Consider the following 17,604-nt stretch of genomic DNA (forward strand, 5'->3'; position numbering starts at 1 on the left):
AGCATTTTAAATATTTGAGAATCAAAAGATTACTGAGGTGCTTTTTGTACAAGTAGAAACCAAACCTGTTTTTTTTTTTTTTTTTTTTGCAAGCCTGTTGTGCCTAAAAAACCAAAGAGGTCAGTGCCAGTGTCATCATCAGTGGATAGAGATCAGTTGCACAAAGAAGCCAGTCGCCTCCCTACAGTAGCGCCTCTGAGCAGAGAGGCCAGTGATGTCATGCCCACCCCAACAGTGAGAAAGACCGACACCAGGACAGAGACTCAGCCCAACGGGTCAGAGCTCACCACCACCATAGTGGAGTTCACAGATCAGGTTGGGCTCATGGTGTTTTGATACAATCAGAGCTTGAAATGTAAAGTTAGCTGCTTCGAGCAAAACACGTAACACTGATTCGGTCTCTGTTCCAGGATCACGGCATCACGTCGCTAAGCGAGGTTTCTTACTCTACGAGACAAAGCGTATCTCCAGTGAGTATAAACAGGACCTTGACTGTTAAACCTGCTGTCATTTCTTTATCCAATCACTTCAAAAGATGACAGACATGAATGGATAGAGGCTTTATTTTAACATCCAACATCTCTTACATACCAGAAACACTGAAACAAAAGCAAATGTTGACCTTAATCTATTTCAATGACAGCCCAATTAAAACATATGCACCTTATACACACAACAGAGGGGAGATTAGAACAAAAACTGCTCTAACAACATTTGATAGCTTTTTTCATCATTATGGAAACAAACCAGACTTGGAGTCCACACAGGCAGCTTGTCTTGTGCTGGAAAGAGTTGATTTTTTATGGTGTCTTGTGATGTTTTGGAAATATTTGTATTTATTATTACTCCAGAAGCACTTTGTGAAAGCATACAAACCTGTTTACATTTTGTCATTATAAAATAGTGAATTATTAGTTGAGTAAGATGAGAACTGAATACCCTGCTGCAGCTCCAGCTGCCTTTAGGGCTTCTGTTCCAAACATCAGAGGCGCCTCAGCAGGGGGGACTCTATTAAAGCTGCAGTAGGTAACGTTTATAAAAATGTATATATATACTTGTTACATATTTATTAAAACTGTCACAACACTCTGACAGCATAACGGGAGACTGGTTTTGTGTGCTCCTCTGACTCCTCAATGTCCTGCTATTGCCATCTGCAGAAATGCACTGTTTCTGGTCAGAAGCAACCATCAGAGCCAGGAGGAAGGTCTTAATGCTGTCAAACACAATTGTGTATGTGCTGCTCACACCTTCCCCCAGCACATACAAGCTCAAGCTTGCCGGTTTGCAGCAGCTGCGCTAATGGTAGAGACACAAACTAACATTCATGGCAGGGAGGAGATGTTGTGCAGCAGAGAGCAAGGGAGAGGGTGTGAGCAGTGTGTACACGAGCGCCAAGACATTCCTCCTGGCTCTGATTGATTGTTACTAACCGGGAGCGGTGTATTTCTGCAGATGACTGGAGGACCACAGGGAGGAGACATAGGACCTAGATTTTTGCACAAATTATATCCCATATTATAAAGTCAGGACATGGTGACGATGAATATGCAACAAACACATTTTTCTAAAAGTTATCTTCTTTAAAGCCACCCTAACTCAGGGTTAGGGTGGTAACTCAGGTAGAGCACTCAAATTCTTTTGGAGGAGCAAATCAACCCTCTCTTTGTCGCCACCATCATCCCAACTAAACAGTGTTCATTCTGACCAGGGTTCAGAAAAGGGTCTCCAATGCAGAACCAATATTTATCTCCAATGCTACCATACTGTTAGGAGAAATGACCTGGAGGACTTTGGGGAGAATCAAGTGTAATGAAGCTGTAGAAGCCTGGCTCCATGACAGGAATCCTGATTCCTGACACTTCACTAAGTGAAAGAATGACACGCCTCTGTCTAGAAAATATGAAGGGCACAGCAGACGAATAGGATGAGGCAGCTTTGTGTTAGACATCTGACCGAAGTGTCTGAGAGCATTTCTATTAGGTTTCAAAGGAATGTATTAATTATAAACATTAATATTTGTTACCTTTGTCCATAAATATGCACCACTGGAATTAACAACCTCACTGAACACCACTCTGTTATTTCTAATACACTCCTTTGAAATAAAGTTTCAATAACAGAATTAGCACATGCATGTTATGACTGCTGGGCTTTTGGGCTTGTTTGTTTTGCCATTTAGGAAAATAATTTGCTGTTATTTGAATACAGCTGTAATTTTAATATGCGTTTGGCTACTTAGCTATAGACAAATGACTCAGAGGCTAATAATGCCCATTTCGCTGGAAAGTCGTTAGCAAATGGGACAGAAATTTTAATAGTATTGTGCTAACTATCTAGTAATTTGTGCTTGGCTGCGTTTTGCTTTATCAGGTGCACAGAAGCGGGTTTGGAAGAGAGTCGGCTGGTTCGCCTATCCTTGTCGCTGAAAACGTTACCTCAGCAACCACTCATGTCTCAAAGGTACGGAGGTAGAAAAAAAAACAAAACACATGCAATCATCTCGCATTTGTTGAAAGACTTTTATCTGCTACTCATCTACCGAGCGCCAACTCTGTGTTGCAGACGGTGAAAGGTGGATACTCTGAGACGAGGATTGAAAAGAGGATTATAATCACTGGAGATGATGACGTGGACCAAGAGCAGGTGAGACAGGAAAGAGTTAAATAAAAGAAGGAAAGACTTGTGATCTGTGGATAGGTTAGACTTGAAACACAGTTCAAAGTGGTCAGAAAAAAAATGTAGGGAAAATAAACTGAAAGATAATCAAATTCTCCATAAAGAGTTTTTAAATATACCCATATCTTAAAAGCAATTACAATTTATTATTTCAGCTAAATTTGGAAGAGGAAGTCTTGAATAGAAAGCGGCAACATTTTATTTATTGTGGGGAAACGAGATAAAATATAAAAAACATTAATAAGTTACTAATTAATTTGCATATTAATTGCATTTAAATGCTCATTGCAACTTCTACATGTAATGGAGTTTTCTCAAAATTAATTAAATTAATTATGGTGTTTTAGTAAGTAAATGCGTTGTTGCATGCTAACTGTGGTGTGACTAGGCTTTGCTTAAAATGTTGTGACAATAATATCTTCTTTAAAATGACTAATAAACAGCTGAAACAAAGTGTGCATTCCGTCACTGCCTATGTTTTTCATATAAACTTTAAATGTATTTTGAACTGAAGCTGAAAATCTTTATCGTCCTGAGTGTCTCACGAGGCTCCTCCTGTCCTTGTAGGCTCTGGCTATTGCAATACAGGAAGCCAAGCAGCAGCATCCAGACATGCAGGTGACCAAGGCGGTCGTCATTAGGGAAACCGAACCATCCGCTGAGGATCGACATGGCACCACATAGGTACAGCTGCTGTCTTGGCTCTGACTGATGCCTCTGTCTTGAAAGGTTGTGATTGTGGCTCGTCTCATCCTCAGTCTCGTTTTACTGGAGCAAGAGTGCCCCCGTGTGGACCAGAGCTGTCAGTACCTGAGCTGAAGACGCCACTCACACCATCCCTACTACATAAGATGACTGTCAGCAGGGCTCCGGACAGAGATCCGCTTGTACAATGGTGAAATGGACCTTTTAAACTTTTAGATTTCCATTGAAGCATTTCCTCTCATTTTGATCTAAGGAGCCACTCACAGTCAAGCTGCAAAAATGCTGTATGATTCACGCTCTTCAGACGATGATCCGCCTGCAAACCTGCCCAACAAAAAACCAAAACACGATGAACAATTAAAGTCATGATCCAACCAAATTCCCCTGCAAAAACTCTCAGGACCTTAATGTTCAAAACGCTTAGTTGAGTATTCCTTAAAGGAAGTTATAGTTTGAGGATTTCTGTTAAATGAATCACTGTGGAATAATCTGATCTCATACTTCAGATTTTATAGAACAAAATTTGGGAATATCTTGGTGATCGACAATTTAGTAATGCTAATGTGTTTGGAACTGAATTTGTTTATTTGTAGATCTATAAAGTAGCCAATAACAATTTCAGAAAAGGTTTCTGAACAATTTCCTGAAAAGTTGTCACTTCTCCACTTCTGCTTCGATTGAAGGAGAAAACGACTTCTTTGACTGGACGATGATGATCACGCGTTGATTAAAGGACATTCTTGTCTCTGCCTGATCACTTTAAGTCCCTTTGTCTTTTTCAACCGACTTATTTTCCGCGTGTTTTTTAACTTTACGTGTGGGTGGCAAGTATGCACACATGCTGCAGGAGCTGCTGTTGCACAGTGTAGTTGGATTGATTCAGAACAGTGTGAAGAAGTAACGATGCTTTAGATTGAGCCCAAGTTTCTCTCCTCTCCCTGCCTTTAGATAAGCTTTCACAGTCCATCTGGATGTAAAAGCCACTTTGGCTGTTTTGTGTGGTAAAGCTCATAGAGTAGACTCAAAACACAGCTGCATTGGTAAAAGTAGTATTTGAGATAATATCTGCATGATATAATTTCTTGCATTACTGGATTGTAATAAGACTATAAAATGGATGTTGATGCAGAAGGAGGATTATGATGGAAGCAAACTGACAGATCATAAAGATTTAGGCTCAAATATTCACAATTATTCTTCTTGTGAAGGAACGGGAAAATCTGTTCTATTCTATAACTGAAAACTCAGTGAAATTGAATCATTATGGTTGAGCCTTTTCACTTTTTAATCCATTTGCATCTCATTTTGATGGTGCTGTACAAGATATCTAAACATATCAGTTCATTTTTTTAAATTTAAATCTTTAAGGAAGGTCAGACGTTTTGCAGGCCCACGTTTTGTTGCACTGTTTTTTTTGTTACTGACTTGCAACAATACTTTGTTCTTCTTCCAAACTGTTTTGCTTACATGGTATTATGCATCTGAACTCTTCTGATGTGTCATGTAAAGTACGCCGTCATAAGTAGAATACAGTGTAGGAGAAACATCTCTGAACCTTTAGCTGTGTGGGATTTAGTACGTGAATGTTAGTGCCAATTGAGATAGCAGTAAAATTGTACAAATGCCGGTTTTGTATTGAAAAAAAAAACAAAAAAACAACTTTTTTATAAATGATCTCCTTTTAATTGCAGAAGTGCCAGAGAGACAAATACATAAACTTGGCATGACAAGGTTTCCCTTTAAGTATGCTGTCTTTAAGATGTGGAAAAAAACAATTAATGAATACAATTTTGCCTGTTTGCCAAACTCATATTTCAATCAAATTTATGCACCATGGAGGAAAGAAAATACATTCAGCAAATTAAAAATAAGACAATGCAACACATTGTCATGTCAGGTTTATGAATGCACTACTGATGATTTTTGCTTTCAAACACTAAACTTTACAATGTTCACATGTGTGGTGTAACTTCTGTTGTGTTTCAGATTTTGATTCTCCATTTTTTAAGAGTAAAAAACAAAACAAAAAAAAACATGATACGGCAGAGTCCAGCTGGAGGGTTGAAGGAAATAGAAATGCAGCCTTTTTTTTTATCCCTCGTGCTGTTCTTTTGGTGCCATTTGGTGGATTGTAGAAGACGTGAAGTACATTAGTGAATGACTGTGGGCAGGATGTGCACTAGGGGGCACCAGTTACCTAAAAGTATTGAGCTTTGCATCAACACTAAGTGAACCCAGCTGAAATACTTCTCACCATTAACATTAACGTTCTGCGTAATCCAAATCCTGTTCGGAGCAGCCTGTTGGGACAGACTGAGCAGAATAGGCTGAAAAGAGGGTGGAAGTTTGATATCCAGGAAGACGCAGCTTGGGAAAGTCGTGTCTGATTAACTCCGTGTCTCCGCTCCGTTTCCTCTGCTCTGCTGCTCTCCATTGCTTGGTGCTGTGTCTTTGCTGTACATTGTGCTTCATCCAAAAAACAAATAAAGACTGAAAGAAAGCTGAAGATGAGTCCTGTTTATTATATGTGTAGCGGCTCTTTCCTTTATGCTTAAATTTGCAATTGCAATGGAAGAAAGTGAATCTAAATTTCTTAATTTTAAAGAGCTATCAATTTGCTTGTAGTTGCACTCTTATGCTGCATTCCAGTTTCCCCAGAAATCGGGGTTGGGTTTGACGTCACACCCAAGATAACACCATTCCAGCTAACATAGTTGAAAATTTTCAACAGCATGTCAATCCCTGTAGACATTGTTTACAGTACCTCTTATGAACATATTTTTAAGCTTTACTTTCTATAAGCAAACACCACTTTTAATTTGTTCAGTTTAGAGTTGCAGGTGCTACATGCAACATTGATCATAGATGGACTTGCATGTCTGTCTTGTACTAAACATGTTTCCACCACAACTTACAAATGCTGATGTGAGGAGCGGCCATATTGTAATGCAAAGTCAGCCTTGCATGTTTTTAACTGGAAGAAGTTGGAGTTACTCCCACTTTCCCAATAGGAAATTTGACTTTGCGGGGACATTCCAGTTGATTTTTTTTTTTTTAGTACAACTGTAATGCATCACTACTAATTCAGTGGCATCTGAAGGAAATTACTTGTACTGTATTTGATTCCAGGGTATTAGAATAAAGGGGCCTGAAGGCAAATGTCTCAGTACCATCGTACTTTCAAATTTTAAATTGTAAAAAAAAATAACATTTTGAAAGCCACCCATCATTTTCCATCCACATTATATAAGCACTACTTTGTTGAAAAACTACATTCATGAGCTAAATGGAGTGACTTTTAGGTCAACAAAGGACATTTTTATGTTAGTGTAATATTTCAGAAGGCAAAAGGTAGAGATGTAGAAGTGATGCAAAAGGGTGTCAAAAGCTTAACCGCATGAGCGAAAAGAAAGGCAACACTTTAATTTAAGGAACATTTGGCCCAACGTTACAACGGGGACAGACATGAGGAAAATGACATGATCTTTATTCAAAGCAGACTGATCCTTTCAAACCGTGTGTGTGTGTGTGTGCAAGACACACGCACACTGACCAACCGACAGTAAAACACTGAACTGGTTTTGATATAAACTATGCTAGAAAAGTCAGAAAACAGGACCACCTATTGTATAACAATGCTCATCAGGACAGAAAGACGACAAAAAGCATTTAATTCCCCCCCCCAAGTTTGAAACATTCAAAGATATGATTCAGAGAGAGCTAAGATACAAGGTGGATAAACAAAAACAAACGTAGTCCTGAATGATAAGTCGGATGGTAATCATAAGACTTAAGGCTCATTTGGGACCTGAGGATTTCATACATGTATGTCTTGGTTATACACTGATGATGGAGCAAGATGGGACATTTATCATTTACACAAGCCACCTGCTTGATAGAAATTAAGCAATGTGAGTACAGGCTGCCTTTCCCCACGATGCAGCAGGTATAGCTGCACTGTGGCAGCCACTTTGGTTCCAGTCAGTTTTATGGCAACTTCTAATGTTAGGAATCGAAGCAGGAAAGAACAGAAAGGTCCCAAATTCTGTCTTGTCTTAAAGCAGTGAAGCTTAATCCCCATTTTTTAAATTCCATTTGATGGGATGATCATTTCCTCTCAAAGTGAAAGACTTCTTACCTCCAATCAAGCTTAAGTAAATCTCCACTTTAGATAAGCAAGTAAGCGATGTAGGTCGCCTCCACTCTCAGTTCCGTTTTCTGAAGGAAAAGCTCAGTGGTACACACACTAAATAACTCCTTTTAGAAAATAACCCGCACAATTCCTTTGGGAAAGCATGTACATGTCCTAATTTATCCTCCACGGTGAAAAACATACAAGAATATCCACTAGTTAGAAAGTAGATGAGAAAAACTTGTCTTCAAAAAAGGCTAGAGTCAGTCAAGTCAAAGCGTCCCTTTCGGTTTCATAAAAGCAAATTCTGAAAGCGGCGCTTCCTTTCAGCAACCACTTTAGAAAAGTGAAGAAAAGGATCTTCCTCACAAAGAAGACCTTTTGTGAGCCAGAGAGGAGAGACATGGTAGGGTGGAGAAGGGAGCCGGAGGAAATGAGGCTTTAGGCCTTGCGTCGTCTCTGACCTGCTGTCCTTCCACTCTGAATAAAAAGCTGTAATTTCTGGATGTTTGTCATAGCAGCATTCTGCCTGTGAGAACTACAGCTCCAAGACTCACCGCTGAAAATCCCAAGGACTTAGGAGCTGCTCCCGTCGCTATGGATCCTGGAATACAGAATCAGATAAGAATTAAACAAAACCAAAGGTTTGTTTCTATAATGTACAAAAGTGTTGTATCTAAAAAAAAAAAAAAATCAAATCAAAACGTTTCCTGTAGTTATTTGAACTGTTTGGTGTGAGTACACCTATGTGTCACTAGATGGCAGTAGCACAACAAGCGCGTTCATGAAGACTGTGGAAAAGCTTGAAGACTGACACTAGCGAAGCAACAGACAGCTTGGATGAAAAGCAAACATCCACTTTCAGTTTTAAGTGCACGATGGAGACCATTCTGCTACTTGATCATGTGTGGAAACGCTACAATTTTAACGGCTACTGTGTGAGAAAAAAAAAAGTTTTGATAAAAAAACAAAACCATTTAGCAGGATTTACTGTGAAAAATGACTCATATAGAAGCATGAAGTAATTTATCAATTAAATGCAACTGTGGGATGTGTTTAGAGAGTTTTAGGGGATGTTCACACTTTCATCAATGAAATTATTCAAAGTCACTGTCTTTCTGTGTAAAAACAGAGAATAATAAGCTACAGAGCAGCAGACGAGAAAAACATAAAACAGAAAATCCCTAGAAACCAAAGCACGACCACAGTAATTTGAATTCATATATTAATAATAGTATAAACATGCATTTTAAAGAGACTTTTATTGCGATCGCCGTCCTACCTTCGACTTTGGGAATGGTAATCTGGCGACTGCTGATGCCCTCCCCTCCCTCGCTGAAAGGTTTAATTTGGATGACATAGTCTTGGTTGGTTGGGAGTGACAACTCCAAGGAGGTGTTGTTGGTCTCCACCACGCTAGGGCGGCTGTGTTTGTCCTGGCTGTACATCACCTATAGGAAACAGAGTTTAAATGTGTGTGTCGTGGCTTCACGTCATTCCAGGCACTTGGCATCAAATAAAGGGTTATATTAATGTCTAGTAATCAGATTTAAACAAGTCTCTCAATTGTACACTGCAAACATTTGCAGTGGCCTCTTCGGTGAAGCTGTGAAGATGCAGTCTTATGAAGGTTCATTAATCCGGACTTTGTAATTACTGCTTGTGCTACGGAGGCTTTCTCAGTTTTACCACCCGCTGGGCTCGGCTTACTGTAGAGGAACTTCGTATTGTGATAAAACACTATCTGGATCATCGACATTCAACAATATACATATATAAGTCAGTTTCCCTCCTGCTGGAGGACTCTTCTTGTTAAAAGACAGTTCCTTTCCACTGTCACCACATGCTTGGTCAACACCCAGGATTGCTGCAACGTGAGTAACTCTTTGGAACTGGCTTTTAACTACGGGCTTTGATTGTAGTCTGCCATCATTAATATTGAGCTGGACTGTATGCAGTTGCTGGTGACAATATGATCGTATTTTACTAAAAAGAATTTAATAAACCTGAAATTAGTTTGAACAACTTGGATTCCACTCCTGAATATTATTTATTTAGGAGTAGGTATTGTAGTAAACTTTAACATTTTCTTGTTGTTGTTGTAATTTGGTGCTAAGCAAATTCAACTGAAAGATATTTAACCAAAAACAGAACTGTCACGGGTGGGGAATGAAAACAATTTTTTTAATCCACTCACTTGCAGATATAGATAATTCTGAATTGATTAATAAATGTAAATTCTTCATCATCTTAGTGCTTTTTGATAAGCTAATATTGATTATGAAATGCTTTAAGAATCCTAGGCTGATAGAAATTTCTCATTTTAGACCTAGGAAGTTTGTACAGATTACAAAGTGGATTTCGGGAATTTATATGTGATCAAAACTCCGAGATAAAAATAATGTTTGTCACATTTTAATTGGGATATTGATAAATAGTTTTCCTCCTTAGTCTGCCTTCTGGTTACTTAATTTTGTTCAAGTTTGTTTGTGTCATTTCTCTGTTCTATTCTTATTGTTATCACAGTAAGTGCATATCTTTAGTTTTCTCCAGTCTATGTCACATCTTATAATAATGTCTAAAGTCCGCTGTGGGTGAATTCTTGCTTTTCTATCAGATTCCTTGATGAGCAACTCTTTCTTTATGAAAAATCACTCCCCTGCTCCCTATTCACTCTGCATAAAGTGAATCCTTAGAGGTGTCATTTTCTACAATATTACATATTCCACAGTTAAGCAAACAAACTGCAATACTTAAATGCTAATGTGTTTATCATATATAGTAAATTATTCCCCTTGGTTACCTTGAAAAGAAAACACTTTTCTTATTTATTCTATGCTTACAAAATGCTGGGGCTTTAGAGTAGACAATATTTTGTATTGTACATCAATATTTTGCAGTGTGAAGATGAGCATAAATCCTTTTAGTCATAAATATTTTCTGGTTTCTTGCTTTATCATGAAATACTTATCTGTCTTGTCTTTCTAGCTCTTGCTCTTGCTACTATGTCTCGGTCTTATCTATTCCTGCCTGCTCTGGCCTCGCGCCAACCCCTGCCTCCCACTGCTGCTCCCCATGTCTGCCGTTTCTAACCCCACTTATGTCACCGTGGTTGTTCGCCAGACTTTAAGCATCCAATAATCATTCAAAAAAAAATTTCTCCCGTTGTTTTTCTAAAGGTTTACAGCTGTATTTTCCTGTGCTTAGCTTGTGCAGGGCTGATTTTTTTGTGCATAACCTTTTGCTGCTTGAGTTCAGATGTTGCCTTTTGAAATGCCACTTGAGTCTCTTGAGTTTCCTTGCTTTTGTGCCCCAGTGAGGTCAACGTATGTAATGTATTAAAGAACACTATTAGATCAGCTGAAGATTTCTTTAACATGAGAGTTTAATGTTCTGTGTAAGGATGTAAGAAGGAGAAAACTCATGGCTAAAAATGAAAATCATATATTACTAACGTGGAGCATTTAGAAAGGAAAAACAACCACCTAAACATACCAGCTATTGTTAATATTACGTATCTAGAAAACATTCCCCATCTCTTTAAACAGTTACATAATGATTTGTTTCAGTTGTTTTCTAGTGATGCTGTTTTGAGGAACATAAAGGTATTTACAGGCTAATGCAACTACACAACACACTAATAGTCTTAAAAGTGATGTAAATGTAGACTTATAGTCTTAAGTAGACTATAGGTCTGTATAAAACTATGCACTCTTAATCTTGACTGTGATTCCTCCTAGGTGGGGCCTCTTTACAGCAAAATGTGAAACTCTCCACTTTTTACCTTGTATCCCGTGACTTCGGACTCGTTCTCCAAGGCGTGTACCTGGTCCCACCTCAGAATGACTTTGGAGTTGGAAGTGTTCCACATGATCTTAACTGGGGCTTGACTGGGAGCTGGAAATGGACGACAGGGTGTGGCATGAGTGCAAGAAGAGAAGCAACAAGTGGTTGAATAAATAAGTAACCCAGATACACAAGAACTTGGCGACAGTTTGTAAAGCCTCTGTTAGTAGTGATCTCTGCTAGGAAAATATTCTTGAAGGGGTGGAAAATTTTCAAACATCCAACATCAAATAAAGCTAAACATGTTTAAATCTCACATCTCTGACTGAAATGTGTTTTTTTTTCTTTTATAATCTGCCCCACAAGGTTCTATTGAGCATGCATAAATATTTGTGCATATGCTTATGACATAGTAATGTACACTGCAGAACCCATTAAGTATGTGAATGGTGCATTCAAGGTACAAGAAAAGGGGAGAAAAAAAATCCATCTTTCCCCAGACTGACGAAACACGCTGACAGTTAATGAAACAGATGTTTACATATAAATCTGTGCACACAAAAAATATTTATAACACTGAGTATGCATGTTCTGAGGGTGAAAAATCCCTCATTGAGTTTTTCAGCTGTAGTTCACTTATCTTAGGAAAGAATATCAATATCAATTTACGTCCTGAATTATTTATTTGAGCTGCTCCTTTTCTGTGCCGGGATAATTATACAACAAAGAAATTCAATAGACTTTTAATCACTATTATCACGTATTATAAATTTTTTCAAGAAATTATACATACAGGCTCCAATGTATACATACTGTACATCCCCATCAATATTTTGGTTTAGGAGAAGCAATGATATATTTTAGAGTGCATGCATGATTTTGACCCTCTGCATATTAGAGAAAACTGATCAATTCAAATCTGTGCAACCAGTCAAATTCAATGAAGCTGTTTAATAATCCCCCCTTAGAAAAACACTCTTTTAAGTATAGCTGCAACACACAAATTTAGTAAAATATCAGCTGACGCAGAGAAAAGGCTGGCCGTAATCTTCCTACAGTTGGTGCTGACCAATTTCCTCAATCTAATATGTGCTCAATAGACTCTGGCCCTAAAGGTAGGGTGAAATGAAGAAACAACAAAAAAAAGACAGGAACAAGGAAAATACAACACACAAAAGGACATTTCCATTCGCCAACAGCATCTTTAAAGTGGAATCCTTACGTGGTTTCTTGGTCGTGACATTGACTATGCTGCTCTGTGGACCCACTCCGGCACTGTTATAGGCCCGCAGGGACATGTAATAGGTACTGCTGCCCTCCAGATCCCTGATGAGTACTGATGTTTTATTCCCCTCTGTTCTGACCACACTGGCTGCATCCGGCTTTTCCTTCTCTCCCCAGTAAAGCAGCTAAACACAAAAGATGCTCGGGTTACACTTCATCGGTTCGAGTCTATTATTTTAACTCCTGCCCTTGTTGCATGAAGTGTAAAACAATTGATTTTAAATAAGCAATAACACAGGAAACACAAAGAGAACACCTCGTTCTTAAACAAAAAACATAACGCCAATTCTGTCTGCAACTTTTACATGTCAAATTATGTGAGCATCTGCTGGCCTGACCTCGTAGCCGAGGATACGTCTGCGGCTGTTGCTCCACGCCAGCGGCTTCCAGGTGACCTCCACTTCGGATGCTGAAACACTCCTCACCCTGAGCCTCACTGGAGCTCTGCTGGGTTCTGAGGCACACATGATGCTTAGAATTACATGCATTCTCTACACCCACAAACACAGCATGACTCTAAAAAATAGTGCAGCTAAATTTCTTTTGTTCATAACTGTGTGCAGAAACACCCTCCCTTTTTTTGGTGTTGTATTTCACATACAAGTGAAATAGTACTACAAGAGAATGGGGGTTTGATGCTGCAGAAATACAAAACTGAAATACCAATTTCAACATTTGGAAATATAATAATTTGTTAATATATTTTTGGACTGTCTGCAGAGGTGACTTCATACAGTCTTGGAAGACAAGATGCTTTATTTTGCGCACCTTCTTCTGCTGAGTAGATGGTAGTAACCGGGCTGAAAGGTCCTTCGCCCTTGTTGTTGTAAACGCCAACTTTGACTTGATAAGGGGAGAAGGGAGGGATGGTCTCGTTTTTAAATACGTATCTTGAAGCATCAGGGGATGTAACGGCAGCCTGCATCCAGCCCTGAGCCCCAAGTGGGCGGAACGCCACCACGTAGCCGAAGCCCGGACCACCCTGCATCTCCTCAGGAACCGGCTGAGCAGGCAGGAGATGACAGACAGAGGACTCATTACAAACAAGCTTGAATGACAGAATTCAAAGAATTGTATATGTACTGCAAACGTAATGCTGAATGAAACAACCAAATCTGGGATATTTTGCTAATCCAGCCAAGTGTTAAATATGGACTAAAGCAGTCTTGAACTGATTTACCTAAAAGAGTTTGGTAAACAGTTTGGTTGAGATTGACTCATGTTTAGCGTTGAGGCCAAAGTGGGTTGGAAAGAATAATCTATTCTCTGGCTTACTGAAAAGCAAACATTTGTTTTAAAATTCATTTTATGGTCCAAACTTTGCATGGTCAGTCTGGTCCAAATTTGAAAAGATAAATGAGCAAGAGGTGGGAACTTTATAAGTCCAAAAGGACAGTGAAGACAAACAACCACACACGCATTCACAACAAAAGATAAATTAAGATGGCATTTAACTTAACATTCATGTTTTTGAAGAAAACCAAAGTATCAACAGCAAGCCTCCACAGAGAAAAGGACTTGATTCAGGGATATTCTTGTTGTGAGGCGACAGTGCTAATAACTGTACTGATGTTTAGCCCAAATGAGTGGTGTTTACTAATTCTTTTTCTCATTCAGCCTTATTAAAAATTATCAGTAAAATAGCCACCATATCATTTCTTATAAAAGTTTCATTGACAAACATTTGAATGTGGATGGCAAAAATAATATTCTACATAAACCCAATAGGCAAAACACGATGACCACTGAATTATCCTTATAAACTGTTCATTGTATCACCAGCAATTTGGTGTATTTTAGGTAGCGGATGAACATTTTGTCTTTTAGCAGATGCTTTAAAACCTGAAAAAAATTGTCCGGATTTGACTTGAGTTTGATAAAGCTCTGGTAATGACAAGACAGCTGCACCATGGCATCTCTAAAATTGCTCTAGTGGGACAACCAAGATCAACATCAGCTCATGACACATGCTGGGAGTGTAACAGATGAAGAGCCAAAAGAGTTCAGAACAGTTCTGATCGAAAAGTATGAGAGGTACATCACAGTTTGGGACTGCAGAACCATCAGGTTGGAAACATTATTCCTCCTTAAGCAGGAATATTTTCCCGGCAACAAATCAAACCAATGTTTAGACATGTTTTAGGGATCACAACATCAAGTCTAAGGTATTAACTTGGCCTCCAACTTCTCCAGTTCTGAATCTGATCAGATCCGATTTGTTTGCTTCACAAACAAATCAGTTCCCTGGAAGCTCTAACTTAAAACCTATAACACGTAAAGGATCTGCTTTGGTATCTGGGTGCCAAGTACCACAGAACACCTTCAGGGTTGGTGAAATCTCATCAGGTTGACGTGTAGTTCAAAAAGGTGGTCTAAAAATGAGGCTTCTGGTCTCTAATCTAATTATCTAATCCAACAAACCGGATCACAGGTTTTAACTCTGTGTTTTTTAAACAATCCAAATGATCTCCCCGAAGCATAAATCAGCATTTGGTACAGAAAAAAACACAGCACTTTGAAGAGAGAAGTGACAGGAAAACTAAATGCATGAGCTACTAAGAAGAATTAAAACAGAGCAATCCAAGTCAAGTTGAAAATATATTCCTCACATACTCCAGTCTTTTAAACTGAAATCAAAATACAAAGGCATACGATAAAAAAACATGAGTGAAGATTACTTTTACATCAGTCACCACACAATTACACTTCATTTGCAAATTCTCTGTCTAACAACACAAGAATAAAAAAATGATCATAAACACACAGCACAAGTACAACCTAATCAAACTACTAGAAACCAACTAAAACCATAAAAAACATAAGTAATATTTGGTATTTATTTGGATACTTACTTCCCATGTGATGACGAGTTCTGATCGTCCTCCACCACCTCCACTCACCCTCGCTGGAGTCACTCTGGGTACTAAGAGGTCAAAAACATTTAGTAAGTTCAGCCAAATTCTAGAATTTATATATGAAATATGACGTTTTTCAATATTGTTGGACACAAACAAGTGTTGAAAAGAATGTCAGATGGAAACCTGACACAGCCAAAACCTTATTTTAACTATTTCTGTTATTATTTCTATGTCACTTACATGACATGAAAGGCTTTGTGCTTTTATGTAATCAATAAAGTTTCTAACGACACATCCGTTTGAGGTGCATTGGTTGATACGATAATATTCCACTGTCAGGTATATCAATACACAATAAAATCTGAGGACACAACAAACAAATAAAGTTTCCTCAGACACAACACAATTATATTTGTCTTTTTAACATGTGACATTTTGTGCACTTCCTTCTTATCCTACCTCTTGTTTTCTGGTTGCTAGGAAACATTCAAGAACCTGAGCAAAATCAAGCAGGAATGGGTGGATGTGTTCCTCTTTTTTTTTGAGTCCTTGACATTTATCGGCATGTCATGCTGTTTGTTGACTGATTTTATTTGTGAAAACAGGAAGCGTTTTGGTATTTATGAATTTCAATAAAAAGCCTTCAGCTCTTGTAAAGGTACTGAAGCGAGAGTTGATGAAAAGTGAAAGAAGTCAGAGCACTTCTCAAGGTTTATTTTCCTATTTGACTACCTGTGAAATGTGGAACTGAGCTTTACATCATTCTTCCTACTTACAAATTCTTTAATATTCAAGTTCCATCTTAAAATATAGATATGATCATTCCATATATTCCCAAGAGCACTTTGCTCCCTACTTGCAGACTTATTAGGAGTTCTTGGAGTTTCTAAAGGTAGAATCATTTATCAGGTTCCTTTCTTATGGCAGCAGCTTACAGGTTTTGACTGTAATGCAAACCAACTTTTAAAAAAGGCCTTTTTTCCAACCTTTTCTTTGAGAAAGTAATAGTTATAGGCTTACGTTATCCTGGGCTTTCTCAATATCTATTCTATTAAAGGTGTCTTTACTTTTCATTTATGTATTACTGATATCTACTACTTTTATGTATTTTTTTTGAGTTCTTTATTTGATACTCTTTGTTTTCTTTGTCTTCTTCGCCCCAAAACAGTTGAAATAAATGACCACTATTCCTGAATTTGGCTTTGCTGAAGGTTTCCTGTGAAGCTCTGCATCACTTTAGTATGATTCTGAATTTGACTACACTGAGCTTAGTTTTACTGAGATTCACTGAACTGAATTTAATTAATTTGTTTGATTGATTATTTCTTCTTCCTACATAAACAAAATTTCCTCTGACTATGTCAAACAGTACATGTAGCTATTGATGGTTGTTGTTTACTGGACATCAGTCATGTAAACATTTATCAGCAGAGAGAGAAAAAAAAACAATCCATACGCATTTCTTTGGTGCGGTTCTTCTTTGAGGGTTTGCTGGGCTCTCCTGTTCCAACACTGTTGGTTGCCAAAACTCTGAACTCATAATCTACCCAGGGACTCAAGTCAGTAACCGTAGCCGAGAACTGTTTCCCCTTTAACAGCTCTAGGACTGAGAATCATAAGACAAAGATCTCATCAATACAGGGGAAACACTTTTTATTCTCATCACCTCACTATTAGTGTTGTAAAGAAATAACTTTTAAATAAAACATCTACATATTTAAACTGTATTTCTCAGAGACCTAAAGAAAATGTCTTCAATTGCATCAGCCTACCGGTGGCGACGGTTTGCCATCCAAGAGAGAAGGGTGTTCTAGCCTGGATGGTGTAGCTGAGGAGGGGACTGTGGTTGTCCAGCCCTGGCCTCCAGGAAAGAGAGGCAGTAGTCTCAGTCATCTCAGTGACCTGACAATCCAAAGGTGGGCCTGGAGGACCTGCAAGGATGAATAGTTACACTTCACTCACACAGAAGATGCGTACTGCAAAGATTAACGAAGACACGAGGAAGAAGACATAAGGCATGGAGTGGGTGGGCCATGCTTAAAGCTGATTGAACAAACGGATTAGAAGAAAGGGAAATTAAGGGTAGCAGCTCCAAATAATTTTCAGCATCTGAAGTACAAAAAATATCCAAAGCCAGTCCAAACTCCTCTTTCATTCTTA

General features: G+C 38.5%; 2 protein-coding genes across 7 annotated transcripts in view; one reads left to right on the forward strand and one right to left on the reverse strand.

Annotated features, from left to right (window-relative positions):
* The window catches only part of LOC114144287 (band 4.1-like protein 1), a 45,272-nt gene extending 39,382 nt beyond the window's left edge, over positions 1-5,890 (forward strand). For all 4 annotated transcript variants that reach the window (XM_028016937.1, XM_028016965.1, XM_028016947.1 and 1 more), the window contains 6 exons: positions 94-315; positions 411-470; positions 2,374-2,463; positions 2,566-2,646; positions 3,247-3,363; positions 3,438-5,890. In XM_028016937.1, coding sequence (XP_027872738.1) covers positions 94-315; positions 411-470; positions 2,374-2,463; positions 2,566-2,646; positions 3,247-3,363 — 570 coding nt within the window. In that variant the 3' untranslated portion in view covers positions 3,438-5,890. The remainder of the gene's footprint in view (positions 1-93; positions 316-410; positions 471-2,373; positions 2,464-2,565; positions 2,647-3,246; positions 3,364-3,437) is intronic.
* A 902-nt stretch (positions 5,891-6,792) lies between these two features.
* Positions 6,793-17,604, reverse strand: part of cntn3a.1 (contactin 3a, tandem duplicate 1) — a 129,861-nt gene continuing 119,049 nt past the window's right edge. For all 3 annotated transcript variants that reach the window (XM_028016988.1, XM_028016993.1, XM_028016979.1), the window contains exons 15-23: positions 17,217-17,375; positions 16,901-17,050; positions 15,439-15,509; positions 13,355-13,589; positions 12,925-13,040; positions 12,525-12,711; positions 11,301-11,413; positions 8,799-8,967; positions 6,793-8,120 (exon numbers count right to left, since the gene is read on the reverse strand). In XM_028016988.1, the coding sequence (XP_027872789.1) occupies positions 8,029-8,120; positions 8,799-8,967; positions 11,301-11,413; positions 12,525-12,711; positions 12,925-13,040; positions 13,355-13,589; positions 15,439-15,509; positions 16,901-17,050; positions 17,217-17,375 (1,292 nt within the window). In that variant the 3' untranslated portion in view covers positions 6,793-8,028. The remainder of the gene's footprint in view (positions 8,121-8,798; positions 8,968-11,300; positions 11,414-12,524; positions 12,712-12,924; positions 13,041-13,354; positions 13,590-15,438; positions 15,510-16,900; positions 17,051-17,216; positions 17,376-17,604) is intronic.

This window comes from Xiphophorus couchianus, chromosome 1 (genome assembly GCF_001444195.1).
Source record: "Xiphophorus couchianus chromosome 1, X_couchianus-1.0, whole genome shotgun sequence".
Lineage (NCBI taxonomy): Eukaryota > Metazoa > Chordata > Actinopteri > Cyprinodontiformes > Poeciliidae > Xiphophorus > Xiphophorus couchianus.